The sequence below is a fragment of the Anoplophora glabripennis genome, unplaced genomic scaffold (genome assembly GCF_000390285.2).
Source record: "Anoplophora glabripennis isolate ALB-LARVAE unplaced genomic scaffold, Agla_2.0 scaffold23, whole genome shotgun sequence".
In the NCBI taxonomy this organism is placed as follows: domain Eukaryota; kingdom Metazoa; phylum Arthropoda; class Insecta; order Coleoptera; family Cerambycidae; genus Anoplophora; species Anoplophora glabripennis.
In genome coordinates this window covers 472,527-491,674 of record NW_019416624.1, presented here as the reverse complement: position 1 = coordinate 491,674, position 19,148 = coordinate 472,527, and the positions used below count along the sequence as shown (strand labels likewise).

The 19,148-nt window shown below is 32.0% G+C and overlaps 1 protein-coding gene across 1 annotated transcript in view; it reads left to right on the top strand.

Moving 5' to 3' along the window:
• Positions 1–2,839: 2,839 nt before the first annotated feature.
• The window catches only part of LOC108903550 (transcription factor SOX-13), a 151,735-nt gene continuing 135,426 nt past the window's right edge, over positions 2,840–19,148 (top strand). The window contains exons 1-3 of the mRNA XM_018705772.1: positions 2,840–2,973; positions 3,591–4,205; positions 13,250–13,391. Of these exons, the coding sequence (XP_018561288.1) occupies positions 2,840–2,973; positions 3,591–4,205; positions 13,250–13,391 (891 nt within the window). The remainder of the gene's footprint in view (positions 2,974–3,590; positions 4,206–13,249; positions 13,392–19,148) is intronic.

Here is a 19,148-nt window from a genome sequence, read left to right as displayed (position 1 = left end):
CACACCAAGGAACGCTAAATATTCATTTTGGAAGAGGAAACAGCAAGCGGGGAGCGTAATTACAGGCTGCCAGCTCTACACAAAAAAGGTGTTTAATGATGTGGTATGTTTTGGAAATAGATTGCCTTTGTGCTACATAACAGCGAAGGATATGTTTATGAATTCGTGTTACACATTTCCAAATTGATTTAGGAAATTAAATCTGTTACTTGGTTAATGACTGACTGGGTGACGCGAAGGTAGAGAATAATTTATTATATTTACAGCTCGCTTAAACTTGGAAGGAAAGGCCCTTAAATTATAAAAATTTAACCAGCATTTACATATTTGGCATATTTGGGGTGTGTGACACTACCATTGAAAATATTATACTATTCCCGTGTTCCATAATAATGGGCAGTGATTCATATCCAGCACTTAAACAAGTAAGGGAGGTGAGCGGTGCAGGGAAAAGATTCCACAGGCGAACTACTAAACTTGAGAAGGGGTCAAAGAACAGAAAATTATAAAAAATAAGTTCGCGGTGAATATTTACTTTAAAAGGTTTTTAGACTCATCTGTCATCCTCTTCACAACTATTGTCGTTTCGGACGGCGATGGTCTACCACCACCCACTTACACCTACCTAATACGCACGCACACTTTATCAATTATAATAAACACCCTGTTCCAAATATCCTGCTGTACTTCCAATATGAGTTATTATTAGGCGCCGCCCTTTTCCAGACGGTGAATATTGCCGTCGCCGTCGTGCCACATTTTTGTCACCGTATGATTTTAATTTATCCATGTTTCATCCGTGTAATATATTCTACGATTTAGTTTTCAAGCTTCTAATACTTGTCTTAAATAGTTTTTTCGCGATCTCACTATTTCCTCGCATAGTTCGCAAAAGCACCCTTCTAGATATTCTAGGCAAATTTTGATCCTGTGAGATAGCAGCCTGAATTTTTTTTATTGTCGGAAGTTGCGAAATTTGCTGCAGCAGAAGAATATCTGGTACACGCCAAACGCAGCAGAATAATATCCTAAAACTGTGCAATATCGACTGCTCTGGGAGCGCACGACAATATCCTTTGCAGAAAAAAATGACCTCGGATGGAGCGGGGTCGAGCGGGATTATCGCTCTTTACCCACTGCTCTGGGAGTTTTATACGAAGAATTTACAAACGGTTCGTACTTCTCTTTGTGTTAACTGCTAAAAATGGTGAGCCGGATTAAAGATGAAATCACTGCCCATTATTTTGGGATCCGATTGTAGATGTTGTGACAGTAATAGTAATAACAGACGGTATTTGTTTAGAAAAAAACGTCAAATAAATTGCAATATCTAAGATATCTGTAGATACGTGTAGTTAAAGAAAGGAAAAATAATAAGTTTCATGAATTGTGGAAATATGTTGAATAAGATGTTTTTAACTTTAAAGAACAGTGAAAAATTAGCTTGCTTCTAATCCAACCTTTTCGATTAAAAAGTTAAGACTTTTAATTATGCTATTTACCCATTTGTTCTTCATCACTAAGTTGAAGCTCACTAATATTGAGAGCTACTAGAGCTACTAGAGCTTTTTATCAGTCGGTTCAAGATTTATACTGATGAACTGATTCAGAATAATATATGAGATTTATATTTCACATACCACTATCAGCAAATTGTCAAAAGCTCAAAATTCCTTAGGTAATATGGAAAAAACTGTTCAATTGTTTAGCTAATACCTATATAGAGTATCTCAAAAACGAAATTATTATCCACTGAAATACACTGAAACATAGATCCCCTTGCAGTTTCCAGATCGTTCTTTTGGATTTGGTTTTCTGACGCTTTTCTATAAGTATAAGTTAAGTTTGTTGAAGAATATTACGAGAATATTAAGAACATTACCATCACTTAGGGGTTCTATACTAACAATTCTGTTGATTCAATAAATGTACTGTTCACATATGAACCAATATTTTAGTTTTAGAGTTGCTAATTCCAGCTTCCATGTAAATATTGGTTAAAGCTGGGGATAAGAATAAACCCATAGTTGCTCCTTCACTTTTCTCATAAAATTGATGCCTGAAAACTGAAGCAGAAGACGATCCATTGGATGCTGACCTTTGCCGAGTTAACTAAATCCTCCTTCTCTTCTGCTACCTTACTTTGGTTATGTTCTGACTTCATTATGTCCAATATGTAAGTTGTATGGTAATTTCTTCATTTTCCTTCAGTATTTTGATGATTTGGATTTCAGTCTTGGAGGATAATAAAGATAATGAAATGTAAAGTATTTGTTTAGTTGGCTTCAAACTGTTACAAGCACCAGTAACAAAACCAAACATTTTATTGCTTTTTGATGTTGAAAATGAATATGTGACGAGAATTTTATTTTTTATTTCTTCAACATTCTTATCAAAGTTGTATTTATATGAGAATATGTTTAAGGTATGAGTAAAACAATTACTTTTTGATGGGTTTAGACCTCTTGATGATTTAAGAAACATACCACTCTCTCTTTCAAAGGAAACTGAAGATAAAGCCTTCCGACTGGTATTTGTATTCGCTACGTGCACAGGTCCATGATATTCCAGTTAGTTCTAATCTTTTTGGATATCTATTGCCTTCCTGTATATGTCCTGTGATCTGCAACCTCTGATTTTTTACATTGTTATTCTGCTAGTGACACTTGTTCTTATTTAACCTCGGTGTGATGTGTATTTTCATTTGTCTAATGTATACTTTTCCGCATTTATAAGGAGTGCTGTTACACTGAGGCCTACGAATAGATCGTTTATGCACGTGTCGTAGGAAAGGTTATATAATAACAAGAAAGTACTGATACATCATCAAGAAAACCCAATGTTTCTACTACAGCAACTCAACGGACAGTTTTTTCTAAGACTAGCTGCAGAAACGATGTACTCAAAGGTCCTGGTGTACATAGCATCCCATTTATATCAGGAAAAGTATACATTGGACAAATGGGACGACAGGTCAGTACGAACTTAAAAGAGCACAGATGTCACTCGAAAGATGACATCGTAAAAGAATCAGCAGACATGCGATAAGCTTAACTAGTAATGGAATTCTGGTGAGAGGGAGATTTTGGGGAAGACTCTTCATGGGAATGCCATGAACCACTGTACAGAGCAAATATAAATATCAACCAGAAGATTTAATCTCCAATTTCAGGGTTTCTTCTGAAGAAACCGATCACAATCAACCCGGAAATTGTTGAACCATTGACAACTGTCATAAAAGCCTGCAAACCAAACTAGTTACTATCTGAGATACATTGTTGAAAAGTTAATCTAGATCTTACTTGGGAATATATATTCTAATGATTTAGGAATAGTACTCAATATACATACTGATGTGTATTTTTTGATTTGAGTTCCGTTTTCTTTTTTTTTTTAACACACAAATTATATTTAAAGAACTTTTCATCACTCATTAAATATGTGACATTAAACAACCGAATTCATTTGTAAATTGGTGTATCTTTTAGTTAATTACTTTGTTGTCAAGCTTTTAATTCCCCGAATCTGTTTCTACCTATCCATTATGGCTATTTTATTTGTAAACACGCTAATGGGCATACTTGTTCCAGAAATATGTCTTCGAAGCGGAAGTCCCCTCCAACGAAACTCCACGAAGGCTCCACCAACTCGACGGAGACGGCGACTTCATTGCATCAATCGGCCATCGGCAGCGGTAGCGAAGGAGGAGGACTTACCGACCTGGACGAGACGAGCAGCAACAACCTGAGTGACATCTGTGAGGAGGACACTAACACGATGGTGCACAACTCCGCGCCCTTCTACAAACTGTCGGAGTCCTCGTCGCCGGGAAGTGCGTCCGGAAGCGACGTCGATGACGTGGACGAGATTCGGACTCCACCTAACAAAACCGCGAAAATGATGTGCTCCTCGGAACCGAGCGTCCTCATGTCGACTAGTATTTCCGCCCTGTCGCTCCACGCCGAGCAGACGGACAGACGGAGGAACTCTTCCTCGGAGTGTAGTAGTCCCACGTCAGACATAAAGGCGAACATTCATTATAATAATAATAATAGTAGTTTACATAATAACAATAGTTCCTCTCACCCGTTAAAGCGATCCATGGACGACGTACTTAAAAGATTAACGTCTAAAATTAACAGCAGCACAATCAAAGAGGAGAAGAGGCCGACGCCGTCCTCCACGCCCAATTCGACCCATAACTCGTAAGTACGACTCAGAATTTATGAATATGTAACTAGCGTTATCGTGCAGAATGTTCGTTCCTCAAAGAGTTTGCAATACTTTCGTTCACCACCCTGAGTGCTCACTGAGTCACCCACTAATTGATCACTGACCATTGTTCCTTATTACGAATGCGTAGAAATACTACGTTTTTATTTATTTAATTATTTATTATTTTGTTTACAAATTTTAAGCTCGAACACCAAATTTCTTTTCGAATTCGAAATTCCCAGTATTGAATTACACCCACAATATCTAGTAAATAGCTAAAATCATCAGTCTATCTACAGACGTGTTATGAGTGTAGATGAGATATAACCTAAAAAGTATATGTCAGTAGGTACATGTGCCAGGAGACAAAGTAGCAAAGACATTTCGCAAAGAAATAAAATTGTAATAAAATATTCTATTTTGTATAATTACTTCTTGTTTTTGTATAGCACCAAAGAACTGTTTGACACAGGAAAATACCTTTTAAATATACATAAATTACATTGTTTATATGATAAAAAATTAATAAATTATAATTTTCTTAGAAGTTTCAAAAATGCTTAATTAATTATTATATATTATCTTATCATGTAGTACGTAGAAGATTTTTGTTATTGAAAACCTTAATTGTATTATTGTTGAATTAAGTATTTTGTAAATGGCTTTTCTTTTATGGTATCCGCAAGTGTTGTTCTTCCGAGAACCCAAATTTATAAAATTGAGCTAACATATAAATAATTTGCATAACGTTGGCGGAATTCTTAAAAAACAACATAAATAATGTGTTCAAATAATCTTAACTACATGTTTTCGAGATTCATTTATATCCATTTTTAATATTATCACTAAAAATTTTACGAGCTACCAGTTTCTGACTTTATAGTAGTCGTGTAGCAGTGTCGCTTATCATCATTTTAAATATAAATGAGGATTTTTGCTCCTTTATATAATCACACGAATTTATGAAACATAAAATACTTGATACGTAATTTTTTATCAAGCATAATTTTGCCAGAAATCACGAAGTTTGCTTTAAGATTGGACAAAAAAATGTTAATGCCCGGGATTAAGGCAACAGTATTTTAAAATGACATATCACCTAAAAATGTCACTAAAGTAATTTTATCTTAATTTAAAAATTATTTTTTTTTATTTTATAGACTATATTTATCAAAAGGTACTTACTGTTTAATTGTGTCCTGGGTCTACTCAATAGAGTTCAAGTCATACATATGGCAATCTTAAACGAATATTATACAATATCCGGTATATTGTATAATACACCATATTTTTATTTTCGATACCTTTAGTAATAACTAAAACGGTATTCTAAAATAAAATGAGTGGTAATTCTTAAGCAAAATAATGAATTTTCAAATGCTTATTAAATAAAAGCTTATTATTAACTAATAAGGTGTTCAAACAAACCGCCTGCTTGAGCTTCACTATACCCTAATCTGTCTTAAAATTCTTGACGAACATTTGACAAAATTTCAGGAGTAACTGATCCTAAAACATTTTTAATTTTAAGCCGTAATTCGTCCAAATTTGCGGCTCTTTCGTGTCGACGTTTTTAGAGAAGTTGCGTTAAATGACCCCATAAAAAGAAGTCGCAGGGTGTCAGATCTGGAGATCGAGGAGGCCAAGGTATGATACCTCTTGTGGAAATAAGTCTTCAAGGAAAAGTTTGTTCCAAATAATCTTGAACTGGCCTTGCGTTGTGTGCAGGACATCCGTCTTGCTGAAATAAAATTTCCTCAAAATTTACATCCAAGTTTCGTACATCATGTACAACACTATTTTGTAATAAATGCAAATATCTTTCAGCATTTAAGTTACCATCAATAAAAAAGGGACCCACAATATTATCGCCTAAAATGCCAGCCCAAACATTTACCTTTTGAGGGTACTGCGTTCTTAATGGTATACTTAAGTGCTTGTTTTCCCGGGACCAATATTGGACCACTGAAGGATTATGACGGTCAAGTAGGGAAACAGATGATTCGTCTGTAAATAAAATCTGCCTAGTAAATTCATTATTTTCCTCTATTTTTTCCCTAATGGATTCACAAAACTCCATACGCCTTATTTGAGCACCAGGAATAATTTTTTGAGAAGTTTGCATTTTATAGGCTTTGTAACCATTCTTTTTTAAGATGCGACGAACTGTACAACTTGGAATGTCAAGTTCTTCGGAAATTTGGGAGGAAGACACAGCTCACTTACTTCCACAAAAGCACCTCTTTTTCTTGCCTTGCTTCAGGAATTTGACGAGGTTCCTGATTGCTACATTTCGTACACCGATTAGCACATCCACACTCCTCAAACTTATCAAATATATTCAAAACGGTTCTAGCAGTGACTGGTTCGTCGGTGTATGAAAATATAAATCGACCAACGACTTCCTCTGCACTTTCTGCACGACAATACAATTTAATAATATTAATTTTTTGTTCAACACTGTACACCATTTCTATTTTGTAATATTCCGTCTACTTCTTACCAAAGGTTTGAGTGGAATAATAATAAAAATAAAACTAAACAAACAGCAAAGCGCTTTAGGTATTCCGTCGGTTCACAAAAAATGCAACGGGGCACGTACGCCCCCACAGCCAACCAATTACGACTTAATCTATGTGAAAGAATTACCTAGTCAGACCGGTATACAACTGTTATGTGGTTTGCTGAAATTAAAGAGCCTTATACCAACATTGCACAATTGGTACTAAACCACTAAAAACTAAGCATCTTCGTATCAAGTTTCATCCAAAAAAAAGTAAAGCGTCCTTCTTCTCGATATTTCTTAACGTTAAATATTTTAATCGACAATGCAGGATGTTAGGTTTTTCAATAAGAATTTTTCTTTTTTTTGACACATAGAGACACACTACAATTTTCTTGAGCGTAACAGATGTTTTAATGTCTTTGGTTCGTAAAGAAAATCAATTTTATATGTTGTTGTTGCAAGCAACTCTGCAGTATGGAACTTGCTTTACATTTAAGTAGTTAATAGAGTCTTCCGTTGTCTTTTTTACTTGAAAATCAAAATAGTCTTTTCTTGCTGACAGATGCCATAGGTGTTTCGAGAATTGGCTGATTTCTGTATCCTTTTTGTTTTTGTTTTTGTTATCCGCATTCCGATCACATACTTCAACAACATGAAATTGTTTCTTGTGGACCACTTCTAATAGTGTTTCCTTGAGTATTTGCTGTTTTCACAATTTTGCATTTATGAAACGCTTACCTATCATTGAAGTTTGTAAAAAAATGGATCCAGTTAAGGGTCTCGACAGGACACGTCAGTCTTACGCTTATTATTGGACTTATGAGCACAAAGTTCATTTGTGATTCAAAACCTTGGTGAAAATAAATTTTATGCCTCTGCATTTCTTTAATTTTACAGACTCAAACTGGTACCCAATTATTACATTTACTACTGAGTGGGTCTATTTATCTTTGTTTTGTAAAATAAAATCTTTGGCAATTTTAGTATGTTATTAAAATTTAATTATAATTCCTCCCTAATGTAATTCAAAAACATTATCTATGCATTTTCCATTTTGTCAAATTCTGCGTAAATGAATCCTGGTAAAGTTTTTTCTTAATTTATTACCCTTATTATAATGAATTTCGCAACACTTCGAGTATTTAATAGTAATAATGAATTTCTAATACTCATGAATTTTAATTAAACCATTATTGTGTCGTGTTAAAATTGATTTAATCACTCGTATCGTGAGTGACGCATTAATCGTCCTTAGAAATTTGCACTGGCTTAAAAACTGAATTTATAGGTCAGCGTGTACAGGATAAACAATAAATTTTAATAATAGCAGACATAACACTGATTACATACATTTCGTTTTTAAATCGTATTCATATCTCCGAGAAGCTTGAAAATGTTAAAAATGATGTAGATAAAATGAAGAACTATTTGGTCATAATCCTTATTATTTTAATAATATTAAGTACAGGGTGATTCACAAACGATGACCAAAAATGAAACCTCGTATTCTTTGGTGAATTTTAAGGGGATTCATTCGTATAAAGTTTTTATCTAGGACGCTTCGTTAAAAAGATACAGGGTGTTAAACTTAAAAAAATATTTTTAAATTTTTTAAATAATTTAAAAACTTGTAAGTGAAATAATTTAAAATTGGGCACATGTATGTTTGTAAACATTGTCCAAAATCTGAGGCCTCTTTCTAAAATTTAGATGTACCAGTGGCGGAGATACAGGGTATCGGCAGCATATTTTTCGAAATAAAATAATATGCCAATGTTTTACAATAACAATCATGATATTTTCGGATTTGTCTTTCAATTTTCTACAAATTACTACTTTCTTATGTTTTTCGAGAAATGCCTGATTTTCGAGTAAAACTTAAATAACGAACTGATAACACTTTTACTTAAATGACATGACAAACACTAATCTTTCGGTTATTTAATCGAATAAAGAAATTGATAACAATACTCATCATATTAATGATTTTATTTGAATGCTCAAAAATAACTCCATTTCCATGAACACAGGCGCGACATTTTTTTAGTATCGAAAATGTAATTTGTTCGAAATTTATTGTTGCTTTAATTTTTTGTTACTGTTTGTGAATCACCCTGTGATTTAACAGTACAAATATGTATAATCTTTTTTTAATTAATTATTTTTTTTACAAAAAGTAAAAATCACTGTGCTAAAGTTTGCAACATTAAGAATAGTTCAATATTTCTACGGTAACATAAAATAGGGTAGTTAATTTTCGCTTCGATTTTATTCTTTTAAATGTCTTGTTCTAGAGGAGACATGTGACGATTGTAACAAAAAAGATAATCATAATCGTATCTCTAGTATGTGAACTTTTTTTAATTATATGATATCAGCACGTATATGTCTGATAAATCCACATTTGAATTTGATTTAAAGAACTAAATGAAGAGAATTTTCCGAATAATTAATTTAATTAGTAGTATTATTTGTTACAACTGGCTTCGAGCCGGTATTGACTGTAACACAACAATGTTCAGTTGTAACATAATGTAAATATTATGTCATTTTTGATTTTTATTATTTACATTAGGAATAAATATTTACAACAAACAGAATAAACAATGATTGCCAAAATAAATTTTAAATAATCCTAAAATGGTATAAAATAAATAATATTTCAAATACTTATATATCGCGATAAGTTAGATGTAAATATTGTTACAAAAATATTGCTCTCTGAGAATCGCAATTATTGCAAACAAAACAAGTAATTATATTCCCTCATTAAAGCTATTTTTTAATAAATAAGCTTATTAGCTCTTGCATTTTTACTTTGTTTTAAAGATGTAAACCTAATTAAAATAAATATTTGACACAAGGAAACAAAAGGTATCTATTGAAGTGTGTATTGAAGAATTGCACTGTTGACAATTTAACAATTAGAATAATGAAGGAAATTAATGTTTGTCAAATATAAATGTTTAATATGTTACAATCTATCTTATACACATTTTAAAGTCGACACCATCAGACGCGGTTTAATATATCAGCACATATCGCGTTATCAATTTTAGAAGAAAATTATGATAAATGTTATAACTACGTCACTTCTTGTCTTGTTGCACTGAGATTCCAACCAAAACCTGCAATAGAACAAAGGGCAACTGGTGACGATTAAGTTAGCTCATTAGCTATTTCAAATATCCTTTTTACTCTAAAAAAAACGCGTTTGACATTAACCTCCATAAGTACGTGCTCCAAAGATATGCGCACTACATATGCTTATACAGTGTCACAATAGTATGGTAACCTCTGTATTGCCTTGACCCCCCTTTCCATCAACTGCAGATAATGTGACATAACCCATTTTTCCCACAACATTTATATGCCTTTGTAGTATCAATACATCCATTCATGATTATAATTTCTCTTTCAAAAGAATAATAAATCAATTATTTATCGAATATCGGAAACTGAGTTTTATGTAAGAGTTATTATTGCTCTCCGATTAAGCCTATTTAAACAATAACATTGTTACAGTTATGTTTAAAAATGTCGTTTATTTCCTGAAGATTATGGGTCATCAAATCTGTATAATGAAAACAAGTCATAGACGACTGTGATAGTAGTACAGTGTTAGCCTGATAACATGGAATTATAGACTCAATAAACAAAAGATCGTTACAATTATTTTCTACAGATGGTTTTGTTTCAGTGCGGTGGCGGTGTTTATAAATAGCTCGTGACAAACTACAAATACTAAATTTAGAAATTCATTTATCGAAATTTAATTACAGTGACATAAAAAAAATTGCCTGTACTTTCATGCTACGTATATTGTCCGCAGTATTTCGCCTCCTGATCACGAATCCGGTGTCAGAAATGATTGGGTACCTACTAAAGTTATAAAGTAAAAAAAGATATTATGAAATGAATTTCGGAATTCTGACCTCAAATTCGCAATCAGCAACCTTGAAAACCCCCGTAGGTATATCATATTTGGCGCGAATGTGTTATTTTTTTAAAATTTGGTCGGCCATCTCGGATCAGCCATCTTCAATTTTGCGGATCTATGATTAGCGATCCCGAAAACCCCCGTATACCAAATTTGGCGATAATCTGTTATTTTTTGAAAATTCGTGATATCTGACCGTTTTTTTTTTTGAGGTTAGAAAAAGAACCATGAATTCTGACCGCAGATTCACGTTTGGTGGGGTCTTAACCATATAAATGAACATTTGAATATAGAAAAAAAAATTTTTTTTCCTAGCACGTTTTCGTGAATTGCTATTTTTGACCAGTTTTTTGAGGTTAGGGAATTCCTATGATGTGGTAGCTCAATTCTGACACCGGATTCGTGATCAGGAGGCAATACGGATAACAAATGTCGCATGAAGAGTACAGGCAACTTTTTTTTATGTGTGACTGTGTCATCTTTTGAAGAAAATTATTATTAATTCACTTACCATGTAATCTGGAATTTAACACACCTATAAAAAATTATCCACAAATTTACTTCGAGATTTCACGAAATATGGACTGTTAGAAAGACAATTTTTTTTTGAAAAAGTTCAGTACTTCTTGAAGATGTACCACTAGGTGTCAGAGCTCAGCGTGCAAGAGCACGAGAATATTTAAATGAAGAATCTTGGCGCACCTCAATTTTGTCCTTCTCGAATATCCGATTTAAATCCTATAGATTTTTGTATTTGGAGTAATTTAAAAACTTTAGTGCAAAGACACGTGTAGAAGATATTCAAGAATTAAAGAAAGAACCGCATTATTGATTCGTGTTTCACAACAACTCTTTAATTTAAGATAAATACGCATGGGAACAAATTTGTTTAAATAAATAAAGTAATTTAAAACAGACCGAATAATCTCCCCCTTAATTGCTTATAATCAAATTTTTGGGAAAAAATATTTGAATATTTGGTGATATTTAAAAAAATAGTGAAAATGCCTCTTTCGTATACCTATAGTTAGGTGTAACTAAAACTTACTGATATTATAAATTATATCATTCCATTTTTTTTCGTACTTATTTATTTACATCCTGTGTTCAAGCATAGTAGTATATTTTCCCATGTTTTTTTTAATACTGACACTTTTTCTTAGAGATGCTATTATTAGGCAATTTACCTTATAAATCTAACAAAAAAAAATAGCGATTCCTGGATATTTTATGGTATGTAATACATTTTTACCAATACTTTCTCCATTTTACTGCTTTGTTGTTCTAAGAAATCGTTGTTAATTAGTTTTTCATTAATATTTTCAATATTGGATGAAGCAGCACTATAATTCAGCAGTTAACTCATGCCTATGCCAAAATAGTTGAATATCAAACTCGAGATTCTACTAGATACGAATATTTTTCCATTTACATAAAATTACCTTATATATCATCATCTTTACTGAATTATTCAACTAAGACTCCGTAATAAATCAGTTGCCATTCCGGAACATGGCATAAAAATGCATAAAATGCAGCTACCTAGGAATAGCTCAGCTCACAATCTCAGTTCATAAACTTCTATTTCTCACAAGAGCTGAATGCAAACAATTCATATGTGAAAATATTACAAGGAGTTTGCGAGGAACTGAGGTATGAGATTTACCAAGCAATTGTGCTAAACGCAGAGCTCTTATCTTGCAAATCTTTTATGAAAGCTGAGCGTTCTGTTGAACAATAGGGGGGACCGGTGTCGATTTCAATAATAATTACACATCTTGGAGCTTAATGTGTTTTAAGTATTTTGTTGAAGTTCTATCAGACAAACGTACCTGTATGCTCATTAAATCTAAATTTAATTTTACCTTCAAATAGCTAATTGAAAAATTCTTACAAAAATGTAAATTTTACTTGCTTGTTACAACTGACATTAACTGGTGTTCAGGTACAGTTGTATCAAGCTACAAAAAGTAACAAACACGTATCTAATAATGCCTTTTTTCAAAATAATATTAATTATATTAATATATGATTGTAAAGGGATAATTAGGAGTAAATAAGTGCTAATTGTCTATTGTAACAAAAATTGCACTATTAATCTCCAAGCCGAAAATGTTTGAAGGATTTTCTTTACACCAATAAAGGTACATGTTACAGTCAACACCAACAGACGCCATATTGTGTAATTTGACTCATTTGTATCAAAAACACATGTTGTATGCTCACGTATCTTCCAACTAAAATTAATTAATACAAGATTAATGATTATCAATTAATAAGGATAATAAGAATAGTAGCCTACTTATTTTAAACATCGCTGAAAAGTATAGGTATAGTAGGCAATAACTACGGCGGTTCTGGTCTTGTACATTCATGTTTGTTACAATTGAAGCTCTGTTACAACCGACGCGACGCTTGTCTCCCCTATTATTTCTTCTTTCAGCGTTTTGTCATGTCTTTGAGAAAGTGTACGTTTTACTTTGTAAGTCCCTACCTTTGTCCGGTGATACATGTTTATAGTAGTCCGATTTAACTTTTTTTTCATTTCTTTCCACAATAAAAGGTTATAGATAAGGATCTGTTTACAGAGATGTAGAACCCACGGCGGCTATTCAGCAGGCGCTCTCTGGCGACAATTACATGGAAAAGGACAGAAAACTATCCGAGCTGATATTCCAACTACAAATGGTCAGAGAACAACTGCTTACGCAACAGCATGATTCGAGCAAGGTAGGAGTTTTTAGTGGTATTATCTTAATAACCTGTTTCGCGCATTCTAATTGTTTTTACGGCTCTATTAGGTAACTAATAGAAAACGTTGAAAATAACGCGGCAATAAATAATTATTGTTGCATTTCAACAAAATAGTAAAAACTGACAAGAAATTGATTATTTCATGTTATTATTGCGCCCACGGACTCTGTAGTTTATGAATTTGATTATAAATATAAAGGGTAACAGTGTTGTTGTGACACACTTTAAGAGCGACTTATTAAAAGGGTAGTGCACTGTACCATTAGCCATAATTAAATGTTGTATTTTACATTTTATTTTGAAGGAAAGTATATCCCTTAAGAATCGTTTTAGAAAAAATATTGCTGATTTTTTTTAAATTTTAATGACATGTTAAAGTTTGTTGCAACGTTAATATTAACACTGATATTCAGCAATGCTATAAATTTGCTCTGACAACCTGCACAACATTTTGGTTTATTTACTGACCCTCATATTCATGTTTTTTCGCTATTAAATTTACGAAACATATCTTTAAATATTTTATTAAGAAAAAATACTGCTCTATAAAAAGTGTTATAATTACCTCATTGTATTCGAGACAAAAGAATTTTTTTAATCTACCAATCCACCAATGATAGTTTCTCTGTTTTAAAATTATTGTTAATAACAGTATCAAAGTAACATATTCATAGTATTGCCACATGTCAAATGTGTACAAATAACAGAACTAAATAGCAAACTATTTGGACAGTTTAAAAATTCTTCTACTTGTGAAGCAATGACGATGACACTGCAGCAGTGAATATGCGCAGGACTCTACCACGGACTATAGAACAGAGGAAGACTCTAATCTACAAACGTGCGTTGAGCATGCGCCGTTACCTTAAGTTAAATATAGGGATAACCTACCCATAGTCATCGGTAGAGTCATTCCAGTTACTTGTAACACTTTTAGGTTTAAGTATAAGAAAAATGCAATAATATAGTGTTCCATAGTTAATACGATAAAGTTAAATAATGCCTGGAAGGAATGAAATACTTATGCTTATTACTGAATAAGTACGTAGAATTTTAAGATGTGAAGAAATTGATTTGGTGCAATTTTTGTTTGAAAAACTTTTTTGTGTTGATCTTACAATCCGTCTTATATGAGATGCCCTGTATATAATTCTACTTTTAAGTTTTAGTACTATTCCTAATAGGTTGGAATAAAAGATATACCTACAGTTAAAAGTAGACTAAGAAGTTCCTGTAGGTATCAATTTTAAAACGCCAAGGATGTATTACATAAGTTAACTTACAATTAGTAAACTAAAGTACGTATTGTAGGATCAAAATTTCAGAGTCAAAAGACTCCAAAATAATATGGAATATCATAAATGAAGTTATAGAAAAAAAGTAACAACTAATGATAGTGATGAAATTGAAAACAATTTAGGTAAGAAAATCGTAAATGATACCATGAAATGTGATACCTTCAATTGTTTTATTGTTAAAATAGCTAAAGAAATTACGACACCTAATAAATAATTCCCAATAAAATTAGTTTCAATCAAAATATTTTTTCTTTGGCCAGTAGATAAGAACAAAGTACCTACTAACACAATTAAATTTACTAAAAAATAATAGAACTATAAAACTATAAAAGGTGGGCATTTTTTTAAACACTTAGGATATTCTTAATTCAATATTTCCACTTCTTATTTGTGGAAGGGCGAAATGGGCGGTGACTATTAGACGCCTTCATTATAGCCATATTTCGCTATCGCACGGATTTCTATGACTTACTTTATAGCTCTCACGTAACGGCCGATGAACCATGGGGACTTTCCGACCCTGTAGATCTAAGTATATCTGTCATAAATTGCGAAAACATTTGAAACATATTTAAACACGAGGTTGATTGAGTTTCTAGAAGATGGAATTATTTTGAGTTTAAATTCAACAAAACTACTAAAAATTCAGGAATTACAATAACTAATGAAATAATCAGTCATGTTGGAGTAAAGGCTTGAGTCAATAGTAGATGTGGAATTGTCGTATGGAGTGAACTGTATGACAAGGCTACAAAAAAATCACAGACTTGGAAAAATTCTGCTTTAAAAATATTGTTTCATAAAAAGTAGGTTTCCCTCAGAATTGTTTTATGAACAAATCATATATTATTTTTATACTGTCAATCAAGAGCAACAACGAATAATGCCATTATTCATAGGCCAGGAAAATAAGCTGGGAATTTATCATTATAGATGCTAAATATTATGTACAATAACATATTAGTTTCTACAGTCATAAAAATGGGGGGAAGATTGTTTACACGGTGGTTAATTGTATAATTTTTACGTAAATTCACGGTTGCCGGTTATGACAGTATTTTTTTGCCTCTGCCAACCTAATTTGTTTAACAATCGGCCGTCAACTTTGACAGTCTGTAACTCCGTTGTTTTTCAACGAATGTTGACGATTTTTTTTTATCCTAAAGCGGTTTTCATAAGCTTTCCGAATATGTAATAATATATAACTATATCACGCTCGTGCGTCGTATATGTCATTTTGCAACTGAGGCTAAAAAATAAAAAAAGAATCCAGGTTGCAAATTTGAAATTAAAAAAAAAAAGATAGATTTCAATGTATTATTATGAAATCTACCACGAAAAAAATCAGTGCGATTGTGGAAGATCCTCGGGATCGTCCAAACTATGTAATAATTAATTAATTTGTTTATAAGGCCATAACTTGTAAATTATTCAACTTACCGATTGCAGATTTCGTGTGAGTTATTTGACTGTGATAAGGAATGAGAGGATGCGATGCCAAAACGTTCTGGTAATAATAACGCAGTTTATAAACGTTTAATTCAAAAGTCATAAATAAACTTTTTCTGTTTACACAATTAACCACCCTGTAAACAATCTTCCCCCCATTTTTATGACTGTGGAAACTAATATGATATTGTACATAATATTTAGCACATATAATGATAAATTCAGCTTGCCGAAACAATATTAGATACTTAGAAGGTATCATCTCCAAAGAAATATATTTTTTTATTCTTCAAAATTCTTTAACTCAATTCATACTTCTATTAAAAAAATATATGAATGATAGAAATAAACGTAAGATGTTAATAGAAACATTTTTAATTCAAAATTACGTAAATTTCGGACAAATAACAAGTAACTATGCACAAATTAATATGTACCTAAATGTTTTGCTGCTATTCTTAAAATTTATTTACTTTTACCCAATTTTTGTGAATAGAACATTCAAACAGACTAATTTTAAAGTCTAGCTGGTGCTTCTAAAATGGATTATGTAAAAATATTTTATTTTTTGTATGAGAAATAATAAATCTTGATCCCTGAAAAACAGACCAAAGAATTTATCTCAAACAATAAAAATGAGGTGACTAAAATAGATTTAACGAACTAAATTTAACTAAATCTAAACTAAAAGTTAAGTACTTTTGTAATTTAAGCTATGTGATTTACCAGAAATCTTAAATCCTGAAAAACGCAGGAGACCCTGCTGAATCCTGCGAGTGTGCGGCACGCGGAGTGCGCCTGAACACCGCGCGAGCTTTATCTAGCGTGAAAAGACTCTGAAAATGGGCATTGTTTCAAGAGTGATTGTCGTAACCGTGACGGAACCCACGCGCAAGCTATTCGCTATTGGTTGGCACTAGGCCGAGCCCCTTACCATTGGTCATTCAAGTGACGGATGAGTTGCTTTTGTCTGGTCTCTGACAGGTGGGATAATAACATTGCCGAACAATGGCGAAACGAAAATATGTCTGCGCACATTCAAAACACTGCCAAAGATCAAAGATGGTCGCTCGATGGTGTGTGAAAATAATGACTTCGGCGGCAGCGGAAAAATGTCCATTGTCACTGGCGGGACATTGTTTCATAATTATTATGCCATACACCCAGAGAATAGGTTGTTTGCCGCCGATAAATTTTATTTATAGTAAACAAATGTTGGCTGTGATCTAAATAATATAATTTTCTAACGGACAAATAATACGTTTGAAGAACAGAGTCCGATGCAAGAACATTTGATCAAATCAGAGAAATTATTTACAAAAATAAAATTATTAGTTTTTCTGTAACAAGAGATTTCTTCTAGTTAAATATACAATTAAATTCCCAAAAAGTCATGCCGTTTAAAAGTTTTATATTAATTTATAATTATTGTGATTTTTCAGGATCCAAATCTTCATTAACTTGAAACAAATAATTGATAGTTAATAATGTAACATTGCAAAGGTGTGTTAAAAATACTCGCTATAGAAATTTTAGAGCTTTTTTACACTGTAAAAAATCGGTGTGAGTGAAGGCAGTGAATCAATTGGATGAAATTATTGAGCACATTTTCACTCAATATTGAGCATTCTAATAATTTTGCTCATTTGTGATAATTATAGATTAGATTAGATGTTTTATTTTGTTTTGAGACAATTACAAATTGTATAACAATAGTCACTTATGCGTATAGCAGATATTTAAAGTAAAAACAAATGTAACTTAACCCAGGAAGCAAAAAACTCACCCAAGCAATAAAAACATTTGGTCACTAAATATAATTTCAACTTTACTTTAAATTGATAAAAAGTTACTTTATCTTGTCTTAATTCAATGGGTAATTTTTTAAAAGTTTTAGGCCCCAAATAATTTGGTGACTTATTTGGTACCTAATTGCCAATCTAGAAAAAGGTACCCAAATATTATTTTTATGACTTGTATTTACACCATGTATGTCACTACTTATATTTTTAAAAACATACCTAAATACACATATCAAATATAAACAATGAACTTAAAGTTAAAATTTTGTACTGTTAAAAAATATATCTGCAGGTATGTTCACTGGGTACACCAGCAATATTGTGCAAAATACGCTTTTGTGAAATAAAAACAGAATGTGAGAGGGTGGAACCACCCCAGAAACAGACACCATAACGAAGACGCGATTCTACTTGAGCATAATATAAATTAATTAACTGAATAAAATTGTTTTCATGTTTTTAAATAAAAAATTTACTGAACTTAAGGTGGAAACGAGATGGTTGTAACGCACTTTCCAATTAAGGGTTTCGTCGAAATAAATTACCAGAAATTTAACACTGCCTAAAGCGTAATTCTAAATGATACAGTTATTAATTTTTATTGTTAGGTCATCACATTTTCTCTGTCTGTTATGAAATCTTATCATTTGCCTTTTATTTACATTTAAATATAAATAGTTCTGATTAAACCATGCACATATATTTTCAATCGTTTTATTAATATCGATGTTAAGATTTTTATCCGAGTTACTTGAAATAGGTACACTGAAAAAAGGATTTATTTGGAGTAAATAAATATCGTTTGCCATGAACTAATCCTAGTTTTGGATATTGCCTAGCATATATATTGTGAAAAGTAACTAATAATAAGTTCATAGTTTTGTAATAAATCTTATTTGAATGTTAATTTATTTTTAGTGTAATATCACATTTCGCGTCTTTATTATTAATCTACATATTTTAAGATGTAGATGACATAAGATTATTAGAAATATATCTTAGCTTAATGTGAACTAACAGTTTTTCAGTGAAAATAGGTTATTTTAATATTAATAAATGAATGGTTTATAAAAAGTGAATTGTTTTTTTCGCTAAAATTGGACGTATTTCTTTCTTGATTAGTCTCAAAATTATGTACTTTCTCAAATTTAATTAAACTGATAATTAGATAACTTATCTAACTA